Source organism: Calonectris borealis, chromosome 11, assembly GCF_964195595.1.
Source record: "Calonectris borealis chromosome 11, bCalBor7.hap1.2, whole genome shotgun sequence".
NCBI classification, from domain to species: domain Eukaryota; kingdom Metazoa; phylum Chordata; class Aves; order Procellariiformes; family Procellariidae; genus Calonectris; species Calonectris borealis.
Window position 1 is genome coordinate 12,187,869 of NC_134322.1, and position 20,682 is coordinate 12,208,550.

Here is a 20,682-nt window from a genome sequence, read left to right on the forward strand (position 1 = left end):
AGCAGGGAAGCTGGAATGGAAACTTAAATATCTAAGGTTAGTCTAGCAATACCCTGAGCTATTTTGTACAATTGGTCTGTTCAGCCTCTGAACACGGGAGAGGGATGAGCAAAACATGACAGTAGTAGTAGCTGGTAGGTGAGTTAAACCTTGAAGTCTCCCTGGAGATCTGTCAAGAAACACTAAATACTGCAGCTCTTGAATGCCAGACCCAATATGATACATACAAACGCAAACAGTGCTTTTATATCTGTTGGCAAGTACACATGCCAGGTTGGCTGTGCTTCCCTGGGAGATGTTTAGTATCAGTGAGTTACACATGATATATTAAGTTTAACATTTTTGTTGTTTATTCAACAAAAAAAGTTACAACGTATTAAAGGAGAATATCCATAATTAAAACAATAAAAAGCAACATCATTAGGAGTAGAATCTCAGTGCATACAATCCACTCACTTGCCTAATAAGCAATTAAGCATTAAGAAATTTATGTGAAGTAATAATCTATTTAAGGAAGCTGCTGTCTCTCAAGGATTTCAAAACTGAACTCAGGTTTCAGACAACTTTAGTCAGAGCATTTGGAAAAATATAAAACTAACAATGTATAAAATGTATTTTTTTCAGGTTGTTCCTTTTCAGAAGCTTAATTCTAAAGTCTGCTCAGAATGTATCCTTTTGCAAGAGGCAGTGCTTACCAGTTTGTTTGCCAGGCAACTGGCCTCCATGTGCAGACCTAGGCTAGCCTTTGATCTAAGAGCTCTATTAACTACCTCTGCTTTTTGTTTGAAACAATTTAAGGTTCTCCCTGATAAGGAGCAAGTCAATCTTGGGTTACAAAGAAAGAAATTACTACCACTTAAAACTGTTTTATCTTTGAGCTACAAGATTTCCTATCCAGCATGCAGAAAGTCTAATCTGGGAAATCATATTAGTGGAGATATAATTTAGTCTGACAAAGACGGGTTATGATTTTTTATTTTTAGTTGCCTTGTGCGTAGTTAGTCTAGATGGAGAGATTTCTTGTAATAAGAACTCATCAATAGCTCTGCATCATGTTACCTTGTTTTGGATTTTTAATGAAAAAAGTGGGTTTTCAGTAAAATGATACTTTCCACTAGTATGTATTTTTCTCTGCTTGTTTACTTTTCAATATGAAACGCCTAAAATTCAGGTTTTGATTTTCAACTGAGTATTTTTGGTCTTTCAAAAATGTTGAAGAACTGATAAAAGACTATTTTTCTGACTGTTTCCAGGCACAATCCAACATTGTATTAGATTTGGCCATATATACTCCGATACTTCAGCGGCATGATAAATTGTGTACCGCCCAATAATACCTCATTTGATTCTCTGTTGCCCCATCATTTATTTTAATTTCTCTCAGTTTGATGTTATTGATAATGAACATGAAGGCCTAAATGTACAAAGGTATTTAGGCATCTGAGGAATAATGAAAGTGAACAGATGATCACTTGCTTATAAAAAATTTCCTAAAAATAGAAACCTAAAGAATTATCTCAGTGAGAACAGATAAGGGAGTTTCACCTTTAATAGTCCCCTTGCTCACAAAGAGGCCAAGGGCCAACTGCTCTGATTTTCACTCATGCAATGGGTCTGGACAGTATGTAAACTGTGACAGAATTTGTCCCTATATAACTGTCACTGTCAATATGTTCCATACCAGTGATCAATCCCTTTCAATCTCACATACCTTTAAAGAAGTAAACTTGTGTAAGATTAAACCCCTTAAAAGAGTAAGACAATTAGCGAGTCGGAGACAGGCAAATATTTGTTAGTAAAACAGAATTAGTGTTGCTTAGTATTTTTTTGGAACAACTCACGCTACATTACCCAGAAACTTGATATATACAAATCCAGAATGACAGCAGCCAAAATAAAGCAACCTTCTCTATAAAATGATAGTATTAAATTACATCTGCCTCAGTGGCTTTATGTAAGTTCATTTTGGCCAAAGTTAAACGTGCTAAATTTTCTATATATAACAATGCAGGAGTAGTGATAGCTAATCTTTAAAATCAAAAAACAATTTTCTTCCTGTTTTAAATATTATTGTTCATGAAGGGAAGCTCCATGAAGAAAATACATTTGTTAATATGAGTTATTTTTAGACTGTCATTTTCAGTGCTCCAAAAGTCTCTTCAGCATGCAAATTTAAGTAACTGGAGTATTTAAATATCTACTGAGCCAAAAGTCCTATGTATACGTTTACTCTCTCTACAGCAATACAGTAATGATTTCCCAATGCACATTCATTAACATTTTGGCCAGTTTAATCTGAAAAGTCAGACTCAATCTGCTGCTTCCCTTCACAACAAATAATGTTGGTCATTCTACGGCAAATTTAGTGTAGATTTTCTGTGAAATTCTACAGGGTTTGGTTCACAGCACACAGGACTGAAAACGGAGAAGAAACATTTCTAGATAAACATGAATATTTTACAGTAAGAAGAAAACATTTTCCATCATTTAAGGCATACTTAAAGTCTAGTTAGATGTTGATTTTTTTTCAATCTGTGCATGTTTTATACGTACGTATATATACGTACAAAAATAACTTCTGAAATATAAGGCACTATGTTTCATTCGTTAAGGTCTAAAATGATGCCCAAATTTTGAGGTTATTTTTACCACCTTATTTTTAATATCCGGTCTCGACTAGGAATAGATTGCTCAAAGTTACCATCTGCTTCCAGTTTGCATACAAAATCCCAATTAGCTAAACTTCATATATGTTTTGCAAGGTAATTATGCTTACTTTTTTCCAAAATGGGAAAATATTTGTCAGATAGTATCTGGATGTCCTCATAAGCACAGCAATCTTAGCTTGACTTCGTCTGCCCTCTAACATGCTCAAATAGAAGGTTATCAATTTGGTTGATGAGAGATTACGGCCTTTGATTACCACTGCTCCAAAGTACTCTGTTTCCCCTTGATTACAAACACACATAGTCAAACGTAACAAGTTAAAGAACCCTGGTTTTTAATTCCACAGGGAGAAAGGAACTTCAACATCTCTCAATATTAACAGTACTTTAAAATACAATATCTATGTACCATTTTTTGTGTAAGCAATTTGGTTTCTCATATAAATAACCTGAGCGTGCATCTACCAAACATTTTTGATGCAGCAATATTATAAAATAATCCTAACCAGTATTATGAGCACATGTTATTAATTTCAAAGTCACACTATGAGTATGAATATTCACAGATTTTCTTGCCAAATAGCTAAATATTAAAACCCTACTGCACATCAGAAAAATTATTAGGAAGTGGTAAAGCATTCAATTAAAGCCCTTATTATATACAGGCTTCAGAAACAAAGTAGAAAGGATTTCAGTTGGCCTATCTGTTCTCCCACTGAAATCAATGACATTACCAGGTATTGTAACTGTTTAAATACAGGACAATGTTGAGCATTTTGAAAATCCCACACTCAAATTCACCTGAGCCATAGTTTGAGAAAATTGAAGCCAATGGACACTGTGCCATTACAGATTGAATTTAGGTCCTCTATTTATCATTCTGTCTGACTTAGATTTTTCTCAGTCTACGTAGAGCCAAATATAATTGAACTTCCTATGCTCAACATTTCACATTAAATTAAATAAACCGTATTCTCTTTTGATCTATTTTTCCCAATAAGTATGTGCACAGCTGCCCAGCCTTGAGCAACAGAAAAAATGTTAGGGTGCCTGGACAGAACTTAGTACCACAAGATTTAACATTTGGACAGCAACACTATCATCACATCTTTCAAGTAAATCTAGTTATTCAAAAGTACTAAATGATTTTCTGTACTCATTAATTCCTACCATGAAACACAAAGCTGGGACAATTTAGAGCATTATTCTATTTCCTTTACAAAAAGTATCTTCTCCTGATGAAAAGTTGTACAAAAGATTGATTTTGTAACAGTAAAATAAAAATCACTTCAAAATCAAAAGCTAATACTGAGCATTGCTGTTCTTTGAGTGATGCCAACATAGTCTTAGACTGGTATCCTGTTTGGAGGAGAAAAATGGATTCTTTTTAAAGATCGCATTCTAAATTTTCCATCTTGTTATTTGAATGCTATTGCACTGCTGCAACTGGTTAGCACTGCACATCTGGCTGAATTGTCTTGGACTGGTATTTTCCCTAAACTATTGTGTATGTGTGTGATGGGTTTTTAAAAAAAAAATTGTATGCACACTGAAACAATGTCCTATTGCAGACTGCTACACACAATAATTAGTGAGAGCATATTTTTTTTCGTCAAAAAAGTGCTATTTTTAAAGTAAGCCACCATGAAATTCTAGCCATGCTTTTACAATATTTTTCTTGTTTTTTTTTTGGCTTTTAATCTCATTCACACTGGAAGTGTTATCTCATAAAAGCTCCAAATTTCAATGACTTTTACTCTACAGCTACTATTTTAAACTTATATTTATCAGGAAAAAGAGCATATAATTCAAATATTCTCATAAAAATAGTTTAACAGAAACAAAACAGATAAATGTTCCATTCAGTAAAAGGTCAATTTTTCATAACTTTGGCTACAGAAGCCCTACAATTCAGCCAAATTTGATTCCAAAGCCAAAAGCTTCTATGTCCTGCTGCTACAGACCATCATATTAAGATTTTGCAAAGTCCATCAGACTAATGAGGGGCAAAAAGTCAATCTTTTCTCGTAAAATTACCACCATGACCAAATATTGTTACTTATAAATACCACCATTTACAACTTTCTCAACTCTTAAGCATCTGAAAAAGAAAAGATGGAGGGGAACGGTAAAGCGATATTTCTTCCTTAAAAATAAACAAACACATAAATATCCAGAGCCCTAAAAATGCAAGGTCCTGGTTTGCTTTCTAGTAGAAAGGATCTGGAAAGCCCCTATTTCTGGTCAGCTAAGAATTCCCCTGCCATGGGGGAGCTCCCAGCTGATACACAGCCAGCATTACTGGATCCTGCACAGATACCATTTGACACCAGCACAGGATGCATTAGGAGCTGGAAAGAAGTGGCCAGAGCACGTTTTATACTTCTGAGGGCTCACATGCCTAGATTGCTCTAATTTATATTCAGACTAGCTCTGTCTTATACAAGGCAGTTCTGCGCAGCTAAGCATAAATTCAGTGCAACAGAGAATCTGGATTTAGCGAGATATAAGAGGTCTCTAATGCTAAATCATAAATTAGCCAGGAACACTGAACTTGTTTTTACTGTCCTGTAGGATTTGGGGAAACTTAGAGCCTGGACAAAAATAATCAGTCTTCAGAGCTGTCATCCTCTGTCTTAACCACCACAACCAGGTGTCTTGGTCTATGCAAGCACACAAAACCTTGGATATGTTCTTAACTGTGCTCCGACGTTGGCTATTGAGAATTCTCATCTGTACATTAATTGCTCATTTTTCATCACAAGTGCAAAATATTTGGCTGCAGACAGCAGGATTTCCTGACAAAAATGTGCAATTGTGTCTCCTGTGTTCATCCAACTATATTTGAGACACAAGATTAACTTTCAGCACGTTTTCCAACCAGCAAGCAGAAGAGATTTTGGGTTGATTGAACAGGACACATGAAGAGAAGGAAAGACATTCAGTGGAGTCTCTGTCTTCCTTCTGTTCCTCCACAAGTTTCTATGGAAATGCCAAAAGGAGTTTTGCACCTTTCTTTAGAACAGGTCTGGCATAATGCCGGCCGGTACTCCCAAGCCATGTGTAAATTCAAATCCAGCTACACGCTGTATCATTTATTCTCCGAAGAAAGCTGTGCAGCATTTCTTGGAGTAATGAAAACCTGGCTTCTGGTTTTCCAGATACAGATTTCTACTACCTAGTAAAATTTGGGCTTTCTGACCTCTGTCAGTTTTATGGATTTTGCAGATACCAATTTCTGAACACATGCACTCCAGTGATTTTGATCAGTAGTTCCCAAGCTTAGCTCGTTTGGTTACCACCATCAGAGATGGTGCTGACCTGTGATAAGACCATCTATGCAAAACCAGAAGCTTCTTGCCAGGCCAGGTACATAGGATAAAAAAGCACGTCTGTCACCTCCAGCCCACTTACTGCAAAGTCTCATTCATCAAAGTGGGATCCTCAATTCCACGTTTTCATCTACCATTGCACTACATGTCTCACCTCACAAACTAGAGCCTCTGTTAAGTGTCCGATCCCTTACTTACCTTTTGACCACACTTCGCACCAACACAAAGCAGGGTGACAGTGACTGTAGCCACATCCTCCTACATAAAAAAGCTACCCTGCCTCACCAATCCTGCTTCTTGCTGCCTTAACCCTGCTTGGTACCTTCCTGAAGCAAGCACTGTGAGCTGTGCAATGTGGGATGGAGCACTTGCTGCTGAGCCGATTGCTGCAGCTGCAGCTACACAGAGAAGCAAGTCACAAATGATCAGCAAAAACCTCCTGTGTGGATCTGTTTACCTCATGGCTCAGATAAGTGCTTGTATACAAGCACAGTTAACAGCTGCCATCATCATGTACCACTTTAAGTTGGCTTTGTACCACAATTTGGGAATGTCTGCCGTAGACAATAGACACAAATATGCATAACAGTCACATTTAGATCTGTTCTTTTCTGTTCCTGACAATGTTCTAATTTAAGATCCTAGTTTCACTTAACCAGACATTTTTACTGGAGAGAACTTCATTCCCATATGGCACCTTCAAGGACCATGAGTCCTCCAGAAATTTGTATTACATGAGCCAAATTCTACTAACAGTTGTACTGCTAACAGGTCACATACTTGGGGTTTGGTTTTAGACTAATGTTTGTTTAAAAAAGTGAGGAATACATTTTGGATTGTAAATATGTTCATTCCAAAAAAACTGTGAAGAGAATAAGGAGAGTCAGATGGAAGAATTTTACCTCTACTTTGTGCTGATTATATAATTTATCAAGAAATTATTCCACAGCCCTCCAACAGATGCTCTGCTGTTAAAGCCATGAAAAGTCATTCAGGGAGAGGGTAAAGGCCTCGGGGGTGTGGTCCACATGCTTCAGCAGATACATCCTCAGTCCTGGCCTGCAGATAGCACATCTGGTCCAGGCATGGACCTGATGGTTGGCCAAAATACAGGCTTACAATAATGCTCCTTTTTTCAGCTTTAATGTAAGCCTGTTTTCTTGCCAAATTCAAATCCTGCCAAAATTTGGCCAAAGATGTTTGCTCAATTGTGCAATATCTTAAGTTTATATCCAACAACTCTTTGCAAAAACAATTGTATCGTGTTTTTAATGTTTACAGGCATTAACAATATTTAATTTTAAGTAGAATTTTACTGCTGACACTCTCGTGTTTTACAGTAAATTACCTTAGAGAGGGTTTTTCCATTAGCTCTTAGTGTCACGAGTCCTGCACAGCACACCAAAGCACTGGAGCTAGAGAGCCCAGAACTTGGAGGGATGGTTCCATCTAGCAGACAATTCATTCCAGTTGGGTTATTAAGACCAAAATGTTCCTAACAATGAAAAAATAAACAATCTCAGTTTCAAGTACAGACAGGCTCAGGCTTGCAATTATCTGATACTTAGAAAGAGAATCTTTCTGCTGAGTTGCTGGAACCAAGGACCTGCTTCTGGTATCTCCAAAATAAAGCAAAATTTTCATTCTATTCCTTAAGAGCAAAGCCAATGGTAGGGCTTCAGCCAAAGGTATGTCTGCAATTCCTGTGCACAAACATATATGAGCTGACAGAACTGTACCCCAAGCAGAATTCAGTATGGGCTAAACGCCCAAGAATTTACCAAGCTTCGTGGGTGGGTTTTGCAGCAACTGGCTCTGCTCTGAGCTGCTGTGGTGACAGTACCAGAGGTTACCAATAATTTTATACCCTACTTTTGTCCTTTTCTCCACAGCTCCTCACTTCAGGCATCCTGAAGAGCTTAAGGTCCACTTTATGCTTCACTTCTAATGCTGGCATGTGGTATTAGCATCACACTGATGGGGAACTAGTAGCCATGTATTCAAAGCCACATCTCCTGAAGCACCCACAGGACTGACACTGAGAAAACCACAATGGTACTTGAAGGACACTATGCTTTAGGAGGCACAAAGATACACCTACCAGTGGTGATGGTCTCTGTCATGCTATTTTTAGAATAAAGTTTAAAATATTTTTACATATATGACAGATATCACAGATAATACATTTAATCCAAAAGTCATAAATCCTTGCACACATATTCTTTTAATTATACTCTTTAGTTGCTTTGTCTTTTTATTTATAATCACTTTAATACAAATTTCTTTCTGTCGTTAGTTTGAAATAAACATGCAGTACTTATTAAAAAATCATTGAATGTATACGGGGATATATGACTAGCTACATTCTGATACAGATTTATGTGTCAATAAACTATTTTACAATGTCAATAATCAGAAAAAATTGCAGTGTTTCCATAAAGAAATGCCCACCTTCAAAAGATTTCTACTACTTTCCCTGAAACAACTTCAACCAAATACCAATGGTAGATATCAGCAAACACCAAGAGCCTCCTTTAATGTCTTCTACCATCACTTCAAATTATTTTAAATTTCCCTTTCTACAAATGTAAGGGAATTCATACCTGAAATACTACTGCTGCCCATGACCCTTCATGAAGAACCCTAGACAGGCTTGTTCAAAAACAGAAAATGCTTGAGTAACCAGAAACCGATCCACAGTTTCTGGATTGTCTTGAATGTGAATCAGGCTTGCAAACTTATCACGCAATGTTTAAATAGAAAACGTACTTCAGTTTCAAAAATGAAAATGGACTTTGCCAAGTTCTGCAATAGTTCTGTCCCAAAAGGATAGCATGTTCAACTTAATATAAACAGATTATCCCGCTGGACCCTCTGAGTACTTGTATTTCAGAGTTTCTTAAGTCTGTAACATTTATGCTTATTTTCTGCCAGTGCTAGAGTCTGCAAACCTGCTTTGCAAATTAACCTTCAAGTATGAAAGCCTGTCCTCAGGAAACAAATCTCAGTAGCAGACTGCAAAATAAATAAAGTCATGCTAGCCTTAATATAAGAAAGGATATGTTGTAAAGAAACCTAATCCATATCTCTACAGTCAATGCAATTTAAATGCCTGTGATACTGAGCAATACAAAATTGAAAATACTCATGTTACTGCAAACATAAGTAATTTATTGGGGTCTAAACATAGGGGCAGGGATCTGATTAGGAACTGTGGATTGTAATAAAGCAATTTGTGCCACTGATTGTTCCAAATATTGTACTTTGAAGACTCCAGTGGCAGGTTTGAGGCAGGCTTTGTTGGCTGTCTGCAGTCCTTATCTATTGGATCGTCCTGTGGGGTGACCTAGGTGGCCTATCCTGAGGCAAGCTTCATGTGCTTTAAGAAGCACATTTACCCATAATTTGGGCTGGCTGTGGTGACCTGTTCCTGACCTAGCCATCACTGTTTATCCCATCTGCCCTTCCAGAAATATCAGTGGATTGACATCGAGCTGAGAAGTCACCATGGTTCTTCCTCAAAGGGCCATGAATCACCTGCAAACAGCAGATGAGGTTTATAGGAGGCCTCAGTTGTGAGTTCAGGCTGCCTCCCAGGACAACACTGACGATCAGCACTTGGTTTCACAAGCAGTTCAGGCTTCAAGTCAGTCTGGAGACAGGCTAGCTCACAAAGGAGAAGATAAAGCTCAAATGAGCAGACAGGAAAATGTCTGTTTGTTCAGTGTTCCTGCCTTTACCATAAGTGTGCCGTTTCCTGCATAGCTGCACTCTTAACTCAGGAAATTTTGAAAATCCCATTCAAATTCCACATGCTGAAAATCTGCATAAGTAATGGTTCTTACTGGAATATTTATTCTGTATGCTGTTTACTTACTTTTTATGTTTTCTTTTGCCTACTGCATGAATCAGCTTCACTCAGTTGTTGTGCACAAGTTGTAGGTTTCCAACATTAATGGAAATTAATGCTTTTTAAAATCTTTCCTTAGGAAGGAAAGGACTAAAATATGATCTTTGGGTCCTGACAGACAAGCCTCCAAACCTTTTTAAAAGCAAATTTTAATTAGATAATGCCATTGGAAAGCACTCTTTTTTAACTTCAAAATACAGAAATGTCATCTTGATAATGAGTTTGATCATGACTTTACTAAATAAGTAATTATTTGCTATTGTAATTTATATAATATAAAGGAAAACAGTGCTCTGCAAATATTTTAAAACAAACCCACTTATATCTCCTCTTCAAATTTTAACATAAAGATACCTAACTGTATGTCAAGAAAAGCTACAGAATGCAGGGAAGTATTTTGAAGGTGAATAGATACGCTTGTCGTATTTTACTTCTACATTAATTTCATAAATTAAATGGAACTGGCTTACCTGAATACCCTTCAGTCCACACAGGAAGTAGTTATGCCACTGAGGTTTGGTTTTGTTAATCTGAATGTTATTAACACTAGTACTGAAATCCCTGCAAAAACAGAAAAACCTTGAGGCTTTAACTTGTCAGTAAATTTAGTTTGAAAAAACGTGGCTTGTTACTGCCATCTGCTGATGAACAAAAACATTTCGATGTTAGTTTTTTTCAGTGCAATGTTTTTCGGGGTTTTTTGTACAGATCTTCTTTATTAATGAACTCTATAAGGATATTTTAGATGGAAGCATAAGAATTCTTGCTTAAGTTATAGAATTTATTAAGTAAATTCAGAAATCAAACTGCCTTTGGCATCCTTCATTAAGGCAGCATGCCTTCCATCACATGTGTGTATGTTCTCTTGATCTCTTAGAGAAGTGAAAATCTAAATAATTGTATCTATCAAACCTAGAATAGAGAAAAATACACTTTAGGCTTTCTGGTAATCCCTGCTCAGGAATTCATCCTCATTACCTTTGCTCTGAGTGACACTTCACTAAAACAGGCCTAATGCTGCAAAATTGTATTATGTATGTTACAAGATATAATTAAAATAATTTAGTTTAAAATAGTTTATCTCTTTCCCCCAGCACAATTCTGATAATGGTTTTCCTACTCCATCTTCATTTCAAAATAATAAAAATGGTAAGCTGAATGTTCCTAAAGAAACTAATGCTACAGATAGATGCTGTCAAAATGGGCATGGAGCGATGTGCAGAGGCCTCAGAGGAACACGCGTTAGTCACCAAGAAGTGCAAATTGTTTAGAAGTCTATACTGTTGAACACCCAATAACTATATCTACCTGATGTCATTACAGCAGATGCCCAACACAGAAAGAGGAAAGGCACTGAGAATGTCAAGAAAAGCTAACAAAATATATTCAAAAGTTGCAGGCTAAGTTGTGCTTTACAAGGCAAGGTCTGCCAAACAATGTGAACAGAGGCAGCTGAATTCCCTGGAAATATTTGTTTAATGGGAATAATAACACTTTCAAGAAATTATACAGCAGGGGACACTCTGCAACTCCTAAGAGGATGGAATTTTTCGTTCTTACGCTAGTCCCAGTCTGTATCTGTAAACTGCGTAGGTTAGTGATGTGCTGGTTTTATTTTTATCCAAAATAGTACCACTAGTTAATACCTGTAATGAATACCAGTGTGAAGATGTTTTTATCGGTGAAGTACTCTATAACCTATGGAGAAACAGTTATACTAATATAAAGCATCTTTACAATGATATAATTGTCTTCAAATGAAAGCTGAAAACTTCACTTTATTCTAGTGCAATTAAAGGCTGCAATTTTTGTGTTATGCAATCCCCAAACTCGACAACCAGTGTAAAAATGGACCCACAATCCTGCCTCCTCTTCATATGGTCTAATGCTAGCTATGCTGTAGTGAGCTACTCCGCTTGTATTACCAGTCTACAACCTATTCCTAGCTCAATGTTACATGACAGATCTTAAACTTTAAGTATCAACTTAGAATTACCATTTTGTCAGTTACACATTCAATTTCAACATTCAATGCAGTGGAGAAATATCAGACATTGGTGTTTAGTTTAACATGTAAGTTGCTGTCTTTTAATCTGAACTGTTTAAAATAGTGCCACTTACAGGACTTCATCAACAATGCAGCATCAAAGAATTGTACAAAGTTAGTGTCAGAAATTATTGGGGTTTGTAGAGTAACACAAAAGATCTGAAAGGGAGTATTGAGAATACAATACAAGGAAAGTTTGAGAATAGCTGTAAATTCTTCCAATTTGAGATTCATGTATATTTAGAACAATCTCCCAGAGAATAGAACAACATCATTTTGCTCATGGTTTTTGAATATAATAAAAAAACCCAGAAGTACTTGTAAAATAGAAAATACTTGTCAAAAGTCATGAAGATTAAAAAAATCCTGTGTTTGCTTATGCTTGTTTTCTACTATAATCCTAAATTATTATTGCAAAAAAGCAAGGTTGATGGAAATCAATGTTCAAAAGTGATTAAAGAAAGCAAATTTGAAGTCCTCTTTCCCTCAAAAAAGAGTTCTAAAATATTTTCTCTTCGTAATTCTTTTTATACAATCAGACAAAGTAAAACTTCAATGAACAAGAAGACATATTCTATGATTGTATTTGCTGGTTTTCAATATAAATTAAAATAATGACTTCTTAAAATGCATGTTGCTCATTTCTGCAATCTTCTCGCATAGAAAATTAAAGAAAAATTGGTTTTGATTTTGGCAGGTTTCATATGGACATAATTCATACAAACACAAAATGTGGGACTGTCGAGATCCCCAGAATCCTTAAGTCTATTTTTTTGGTATCACATTCAATTTGTTATAAAAACCAACTCCTAAATGCCCAAGTTTTATCTTAAATCAGTAAATCTTCAGTCTTGCCTTCAGTCCTCCTACTGGAAGGTAGGCAGTTTGATATAAGAACTTTATAATAAAATAAAATAAAGAATTGGGAAAAACATACCCATAAAGTAAAAAATACTCTGATATTGTCTGCTCCAACCTTTCTGTTTTAAAGGATTCTTGGGAAAGCTTGCCCCTCCTCCAAAGCTAGATATAAGCATTCCAATTCTTCTGTATAATTAGAAGAGGTGAGTTTTTTGAGTACTGTGAAAAAAAAACACGTGGCTGAGGTGTTTTTTACTGCTTTAATCCTTATTTTTGGGAGACCAATTTGGCTCTTTCTCACAGAACCTCATTGTCTTGTCAATCTGTTAGTTTATCTGTTTGAGTCCTCTGTAAAAAAAATCTGTTTTTTTTAAAAAAAGATTTTCAGGTTTTGCCACGAGATGGAAACCGACTGATAATTATCATCCTCTGGTATTTCTGAAGGCATTTTGAGAAGTATCATGTCAGATATTCTCTGTACACGCACTTCTCAATTACAAAGATGTTATGTGAAGGGGAGGTATCGGGAACTTCAAAAGACTGTAACCTTTGAATCTCGTTTTAGCCCAAATAACATAAAGGGCACTGATCAGTTGGGATGATTTATGATGAAAAACACATAGCTGTTTTTTCTCGCAACCTGTTCTCTGTACTGTTTTTCCTAAAAGTTAACATGAACTATCAGGGTGGAAGAGGGCTACAGAACTGTTACACATTTTACCAGTTCACAAAACAAGAATGAAATAGGAAACAGTGATTCTACAGAGGCTTATGGTTAGTCCTTGTTCGCCAAAGGCCTATATATATGCATTCACCACAGGCATAAATCTACCAGTGTAACAGGCTGAGAAAAAAAGATATACTGTCAACAGTTTTGTTATGTGGTGTAACATTCAAAGTGTTGAAAAATATTTCTTTGTTATGAAATTATGGGCCTGTTTTAGTTTTGTTTTTAAGCAACAGTGTCTCAACAAAACAGAGATGCTTAATGCTGTATTCTGAGACCTCTTCTTGGTTTATGGTTTAAAACATATGATTTCAAACGGAAACCAGGGCAGATATAAAAATATAGTGATTGTGTATGCAATTTGAATTCAAAGGCTGTAATTCTACATTTGGTAGGAACTGTATGTACCTTAGGAGAAGGCCATTTCAATTGCGATGTAATGTGACAAAGCTTAAAGACCAAGTAAAAATGTTTACCTTTTGGTTACTGCTTTATTTAGTATCCATTATAACAACTTTTCCTAATCAAAGCTATTATAATTCTGGAACTATTGCCTTTTGCAGAATGGTTGTGCAATACAGCTTAAGCCCTGTTGTAGGTTGCTATTAAAGAAAGGGAAAGGTCCCACTCACATCTTCCATTTCCTTTCCCCCTGCTCACCACTACATGTTCCCACTGTCTACCCCGCGTCAGCTTTAGTGCTAAGTGCATGGCAACTGATAGAAAATTAACCAGGCAAAAAATGGGTGAATAGTGCACTTTACCTTAAGATCAGCCAAGTACTACACCTGGTAAAACGCAGAGGATGGATCAATGTTAGAAGCAGGGACAGGGAGACTAGGGGTAAAAGAAGCAAGCCATCGCCTTTTGGTGGTTGCAAACACTTAATTCAGCCCAATGTGAAACATACAATGTGAAAACATACTCCACAAAGTGAGTGAAAAATATTTGAGTATTTATACTTACAATAGAAGTAAAAATTCCTTTTAACTGCCTTAGTCACAGGCAGCAGCTCAGAACATGTTTTTATAACAAACTGAGCTTTAAGCAGGAATATGTACTTAAATAGTTCCCACTTTTGGCGATATGTTCCTGTCCCTGTGCTGCCATACATTGTGCTGTCAGGGAGTAATTTACCATTGCCTTAAACCAATGGCTTAATAAAATGGCTTAAACTAAGCTTGTGCTGATTGTGATTTTTGCAAAATGCCCACGAAGGTTCATGTGGATGAGTGACCTGATCCGAACTGCCATGCAACCACACAAATATCAGTCTGTTACAAGGAAGGAGGCAGAAAAATGTGGCTGAAGCTGAAAAGAATGGCAGGATTTCCCTATGTTCGGCACTTGTGAGACCATAGCTGGAATACTGTGTCCAGTTTTGGGGTTTCCCAATGCAACAAAGACATTGGCCAACTGCAGGCAGTCCAGCAGAAGGCCATCAAGATGGTTACAAGGGATCTCCAAAGGTCCCTTCCAACCTAAATTAGTCTATGATTCTGTGAACAAGCAGCTGTGGAGGAAGTGGAGGAGAGGGAATACAGATTCTTTGAGCCAGAACTGTTGCTAAAGCCATTGTGTTGTGAAAATACAGCCCCAGGTTCTCCAGAGCAGGGGAGTGTTAGCTTACATACGCAGTAATTGATTACAAAACATTTCACTCCTTCTCCAGGAGAAACTGAACTGCTGCCAATTATGGGGATTACATCAAGAAAGATGAGCTAAATGAAGGGAAGACAGGATTACACTTTTAGAAAGATTGAAAAATCAGAGGCCTCACAAGAGAAATCTGAACAAACAGGTGGGAGACAGAAGCAGCGAACCTATTGCTCTAAACTAACATGCACATAGAATCAATGGGATTCCATCTGGTTATATCATTCATTTTACACAATTAAACTCTATATTGCAATGGAAGTTTGTCAGATCTTTGAAAAGTTAACCTGTATTGCAATTGCATAAAGAGGTTCATAAAAATTAGTGAATAAACAAAGTAATTACTTACAAGTACAAAGAATTGGTATTTGCCAGTTGCACAACTTGAGTTTTTACAGGTTCTACTGCAATCAGTATATCTTGTTCTATAGCCATAGGGAGCACAGCATAACCACAGTAGTCTATATGTTCTCCTACCAAAGAAACAGACAATTAAAATATTTTGAAATAATTTTCTAGAATAGCAGTAACAGGGCTTCTACAGGGATTCAGTGTTGTTTACTGTACAAGACAATTTCTGAGTATAGTCTCAACTCTTATTATTTAAAGTTTGGGGTGCATTTCCTCCATTTCATATTACTGCACAAAAATTTTATTCTTTCTTTAGTGATTTTATCTATTGCATCTGTTTATACATCTTCATTTTAACATGGCCATGTTAAAATGGCCATGGCCATGGCCATTTATAAGCCATGTTTTAACATTGACTTATAAAAATTTAAAAAACACTATGTAGATTATTGTCCAGCAATGAGAATGGCCCCATTATTTGTACACTGTTGTGACAGTACAAAAAATTAAATCAAATCAATCACATTTAACTGATGACTGGAAGAGATAAAGGCACCACATGACTCCCCATTATGTGATTTCCTCTGCTCATGTGGGTGATTCATTAGCCACTAGATAAGGCTTGTGGTGGATATGTTGTTTTTTCTTTTTTTTTTTCATAAAATTTCTGGACCTTTTTCCAAGAAGATAATAATTATATTTAAATCATTAATACAGTTACATACAACACATAAAGTAACATTCAAATAGAAAATGTATGTAGTAAACATCCTCTCTCTTGGGAATAATTCCCAGTTAGCATATGCTGTCTATTTAATCTATATGATATGTTCACACAACACCGAGATAAAAATTATCATAAATTGCACAATGGACTAATTAATTTTTAAAGCTTTGTTTTGCAGGATCCTTTTACTTACAATGTCTTCAAATGCGTAGGATTACTTTATGAATATACAAGAAATTGAGCTCTAGGGAGAGCACAATCCTAACATGGATAGAGAAATCTCAAAAATAAGGCTGCCACAGAAATAGAAGTAAGTCCTAAATACAAAATAATTGTGTCTCTCCAGTCTGTCAGTGAATCACAACCAACTGTTCTAAGTTCTGTGAACACACCTCTATGGAAGAGTAAAGAAGAGGAGATGATGGTAGAATCATTTCATGCTTTATCATATGTATGCTGTCTGGCTGGTTATATTTGGTAACTTAAATTATATCAGAAGAGAAAAAAATATACTAATTTAATTTGTGGATGCACTGTTCATCAACTACTTTAGATTAGATTTCCAAAGCCTTTCAAAAAAACAGTATCCAACCATAAGCTGGCAAGTTATTCCAATTTTCAAAACCATCACTTCGGTCTATAAAAAATGTTTCTTCCAAAACTGATATTTGAGTGTGCAGTTGTTTATAACGAGATGTAGTAAAAGGTAGTTTTTTTCCATTATCACAAGCAACTTCTCTGAAAAAAGTAAAATTAAGACCAACATTATTTTGATTCTGTGTTTTAAACTACTAGGCTTCCATGATGGCAGATAAAATAAAATAACAGAAGATTATCTTTTCTCTTTTACCTATTAAGTTGACTCGCCCTGGTGCACGAACATAAAACTTGGGAACTGATCCAAATTTTGATATAAACATCTCCTTCAGCTTCTGCAATCTGAAAGGCAGGTTCGAAACATTTAGAAGGACTATATTTGCATAGAAGGCAGGAATTTTCAATGTTTCTTGAAGTAAATTTGATTCAGCTTTCTGAAGTACACGGAGTTTTCTCTGTTACATCAGGAGTGACATTAAGCTGCTTATTTTTGCTCTTCAGATAACATTGACTGTGACAGAGAAGACTCTATTTAGAATATTCTAATTAATAAGAAATGTATATGTTTACCTGAAAAGTATAGAAGGGGCCTTATTTTATTTAAGTCCCCTGTCTAGGTTGGCTCTAGACAGAAGCAGGGAAGGCAGTTGCCTGGAGTAACAACATATCATGGCCTCCACCTACCTCTCCTATGCCACAGCTCTGTAGAACTCTTTGCCATTGAGGAAGAATCTGGCCATGTGGACCAATGGCTCGTTTGTGGCACTGGGATTTCTCACATACACACAGAGGCACTCCCTTCAAAGTCAGATCTGACCGCACCAGGCCTGAGCAAATGCATTTTCTTCTAAGTTTTGACTTTTATCAATTTCCATATTAGACACTACCCTGTTTCTGTACAAATGCATATACAGAGAACTAAAATTCCAAACCTCAGATTATCCCTGTGACTTACTTAGACACTATTTACTCTACAGGTTTACAGAAACAGTTGCCAGAAAGTTATCCAGGTTTTCCATTTGGAGGTGCTAAATGTGCCACTAAAAGTTCCAACACAAAATAAAATGTGGCATATTGCTCTATTTCCTAAGACTGTAAAGGTATCTAGCTTCCGCCCTGTGTTTGCAAAGTTGGGATGCTTTAGCATGTCATGCAGGAACAGTGGGTAAACAAAGCTATTATCTTAGTGAAGCATAAGAAATTTGATAGTGATTCACTTCAAAACTACCTTAAAGCAATTTAGGTTGCACACAAACCCGTTAACTTTCACTAATGTAAGCAACAGACTGTGCTGGTTTGGGCTGGGATAGAGTTAATTTTCTTCATAGCAGCTAGTATGGGGCTATGTTTTGGATTTGTGCTGGAAACAGTGTTGATAACACAGGGATGTTTTAGTTCCTGCTGAGCAGGGCTTACACAGGGTCAAGGCCTTTTCTGCTCCTCACCCCACCCCACCAGCGAGTGGGCTGGGGGTGCACAAGAAGCTGGGAGGGGACACGGCTGGGACAGCTGACCCCAACTGACCAAAGGGATATTCCATACCGTATGACGTCATGCTCAGCATATAAAGCTGGAAGAAGAAGAAGAAAGGGGGGGATGTTCGGAGTGATGCCGTGTGTCTTCCCAAGTAACCGTTACGCCCTGCTTTCCTGGAGATGGCTGAACACCTGCCTGCCGATGGGAAGTGGTGAATGAATTCTTTGTTCTGCTTTGCTTGCATGCGCGGCTTTTGCTTTACCTATTAAACTGTCTTTATCTCAACTCACGAGTTTTCCCACTTTTACTCTTCTGATTCTCTCCCCCATCCCACCAGGGGGGAGTAAGCGAGCGGCTGTGTGGGGCTTAGTTGCCGGCTGGGGTTAAACCACGACACAGACTAAAATGATGAAAAGGCAGTAAGAATACAAGAAAATAACCTTTAAAATGGGACTTACAATATTTCACTGGCATACCCTGTTGGCTTTAAAGCATGTAGCCAATTAAATTTTTTTTTTTTTGGTTTTTAGCCTACTAACAAAAATCCAGTAACAGTAACCCAGCTAAGGTTTCTACATTTAGTCTAAAACTAGAACTGGAAGCCTAGTTAATGCAAAGCGTAAGTAAAGAAGACAGCAATGAGAAACAGATGTTACAAAATTTCACAGTCAATTATTTAGTTTGTACTTCTTTGTAAAAGCTGTGTTACTGTCCAACTACATATATTCAAATGTTTTGCAAGATTTCTTTAGATGGAAAGCTACAAACTACTATTTGTTGTGACTTTTTAAACAGATCTTTCAATACTTTTCCATCTTGGTGCCCAATAGCAAAGCTGTATTAGGTCCCTCTATATAATTTCCCCTTCTTATAATCTCCCCTAGTCTTGAGTAGTTTATCACTCTTCCAATTAGCAGAAGCAATTTCTACCATTTCATTGTACAATCCCTTTTCTAGATCACATTAATATTATAGTCCATGGGGGAATCTGTTGGCAGAATTCTAGGTGTTAACTTTATTCTTTTCTGTGTCAGTATTTAGAATGCCTCTTTGTTTCACAGATATTTTTATAGTGGTGTTGGTACCAAGAGACTAAGAACAAACAGAGCAGTCATGGGGGCATGTTTATCTAAGTGCTGATTGATCTTTTTTTTTAATGTGGGTTTTACAAGCAGGCCTGATGAAAGGCTATTTACAGGCTTAGGCCTTAATGTTGCAACACGCATGCTGCATTGTAAGCACCTACATCAAAGATGATTGTCAGAAGTGTTAAGCAAAGGCATCCCTCACAACTTCACACATCCAAGTCTGGAAATGCTGGACTCGTCCTTTCCACTTGACTTACACTGAAACACAGTGCAGTCATACGCAAGTAACAAAAGTTTAAAAAAATGACCCTTCTCCAGTGCTAACAGGTAAAAAGGTTCGTTTGAACTGTTTGTGCATTCTACTTCCACACACCGAGTGCAACTCCATGGGGAAAGAGCATGCGTTGGCACGTGCTGCAGGCATACCAACACAGAGCCAGGCCTATGCTGTTCCAGGGAATTGCACTGGCATTTCTTTTATAGCCAAAAGGACGAGAGGATAATCAGTATACCCAAAATTCTGAAAAAAAGAAAAAATGTTAGGAGGAAAGATGACTGAATTATTCCCCCTCCCGTCACAATGGGACTGTAGGAGAGGCAGCAGGGACGTCTGTCCTGCAGGGAGTTGTTTAGTGGGGACGGGGCAGGAGGGGCCGGTGACTGGCCCGCAGCCCTGCGGCAGCGGGATGGGGAGACCGCAGGCCCCTCTGAGCCTAGGCCCGCTCGCCGGCGGGGAAATCGAAGTATGCCCAGGCCAATGTGGCTGCGGCAAGCGTGCTCCCGGGGCCACGCCAAATGCAAGTGTCATGTTATTTGTGTTGAGACGACTCAAAACGTCACAAGTCAAAACCCTCTCACACCTCAGGCTGAGGGGATGGAGACAGACCGTCCCCCGTGTCCTCCCACCTCCCCTGACCACCTGCAGGCCGCCCGCCTGCTCCTGCATAAACGGCGGCGGGCTTCCGCCTCCAGGCTGCGGACGTGGCCTCCCGCTGCGGGGCCGGGGGCGAGGCCGAGGGGAGCGACCCACCCACCTGGGCTGCTCCACCAGCTGGACCGGGAGGGTGCCGGGGACCTCCGCCGCCATGGTGGCTCCCCCCGCCGGCCCCTGGCTGAGGCGGGCAGCGGCGCGGTGCGGCGGCTCTGGCTGGACCGCGGTCACGGGACAGGCAGACACCGTCCTTCCGGGCGGCGGAGCTGGCAGCCCGGCCTCCTCCCCGCCCCGGCCCCGGCGGCGAGGCACC

At 38.0% G+C, this 20,682-nt stretch overlaps 1 protein-coding gene across 3 annotated transcripts in view; it reads right to left on the reverse strand.

The window, feature by feature from the left end:
* GALK2 (galactokinase 2) overlaps positions 1-20,617 on the reverse strand; it is a 50,736-nt gene extending 30,119 nt beyond the window's left edge. The window contains exons 1-5 of one of the 3 annotated variants that reach the window (XM_075160028.1): positions 20,473-20,617; positions 17,128-17,216; positions 15,549-15,672; positions 10,379-10,469; positions 7,347-7,493 (exon numbers count right to left, since the gene is read on the reverse strand). In XM_075160028.1, the coding sequence (XP_075016129.1) occupies positions 7,347-7,493; positions 10,379-10,469; positions 15,549-15,672; positions 17,128-17,216; positions 20,473-20,525 (504 nt within the window). In that variant the 5' untranslated portion in view covers positions 20,526-20,617. Of the gene's footprint in view, positions 1-7,346; positions 7,494-10,378; positions 10,470-15,548; positions 15,673-17,127; positions 17,217-19,811; positions 19,959-20,472 lie in introns of those variants that run through there. The other 2 variants (XM_075160026.1, XM_075160027.1) reach the window with 2 other exon arrangements.
* Positions 20,618-20,682: the final 65 nt, after the last annotated feature.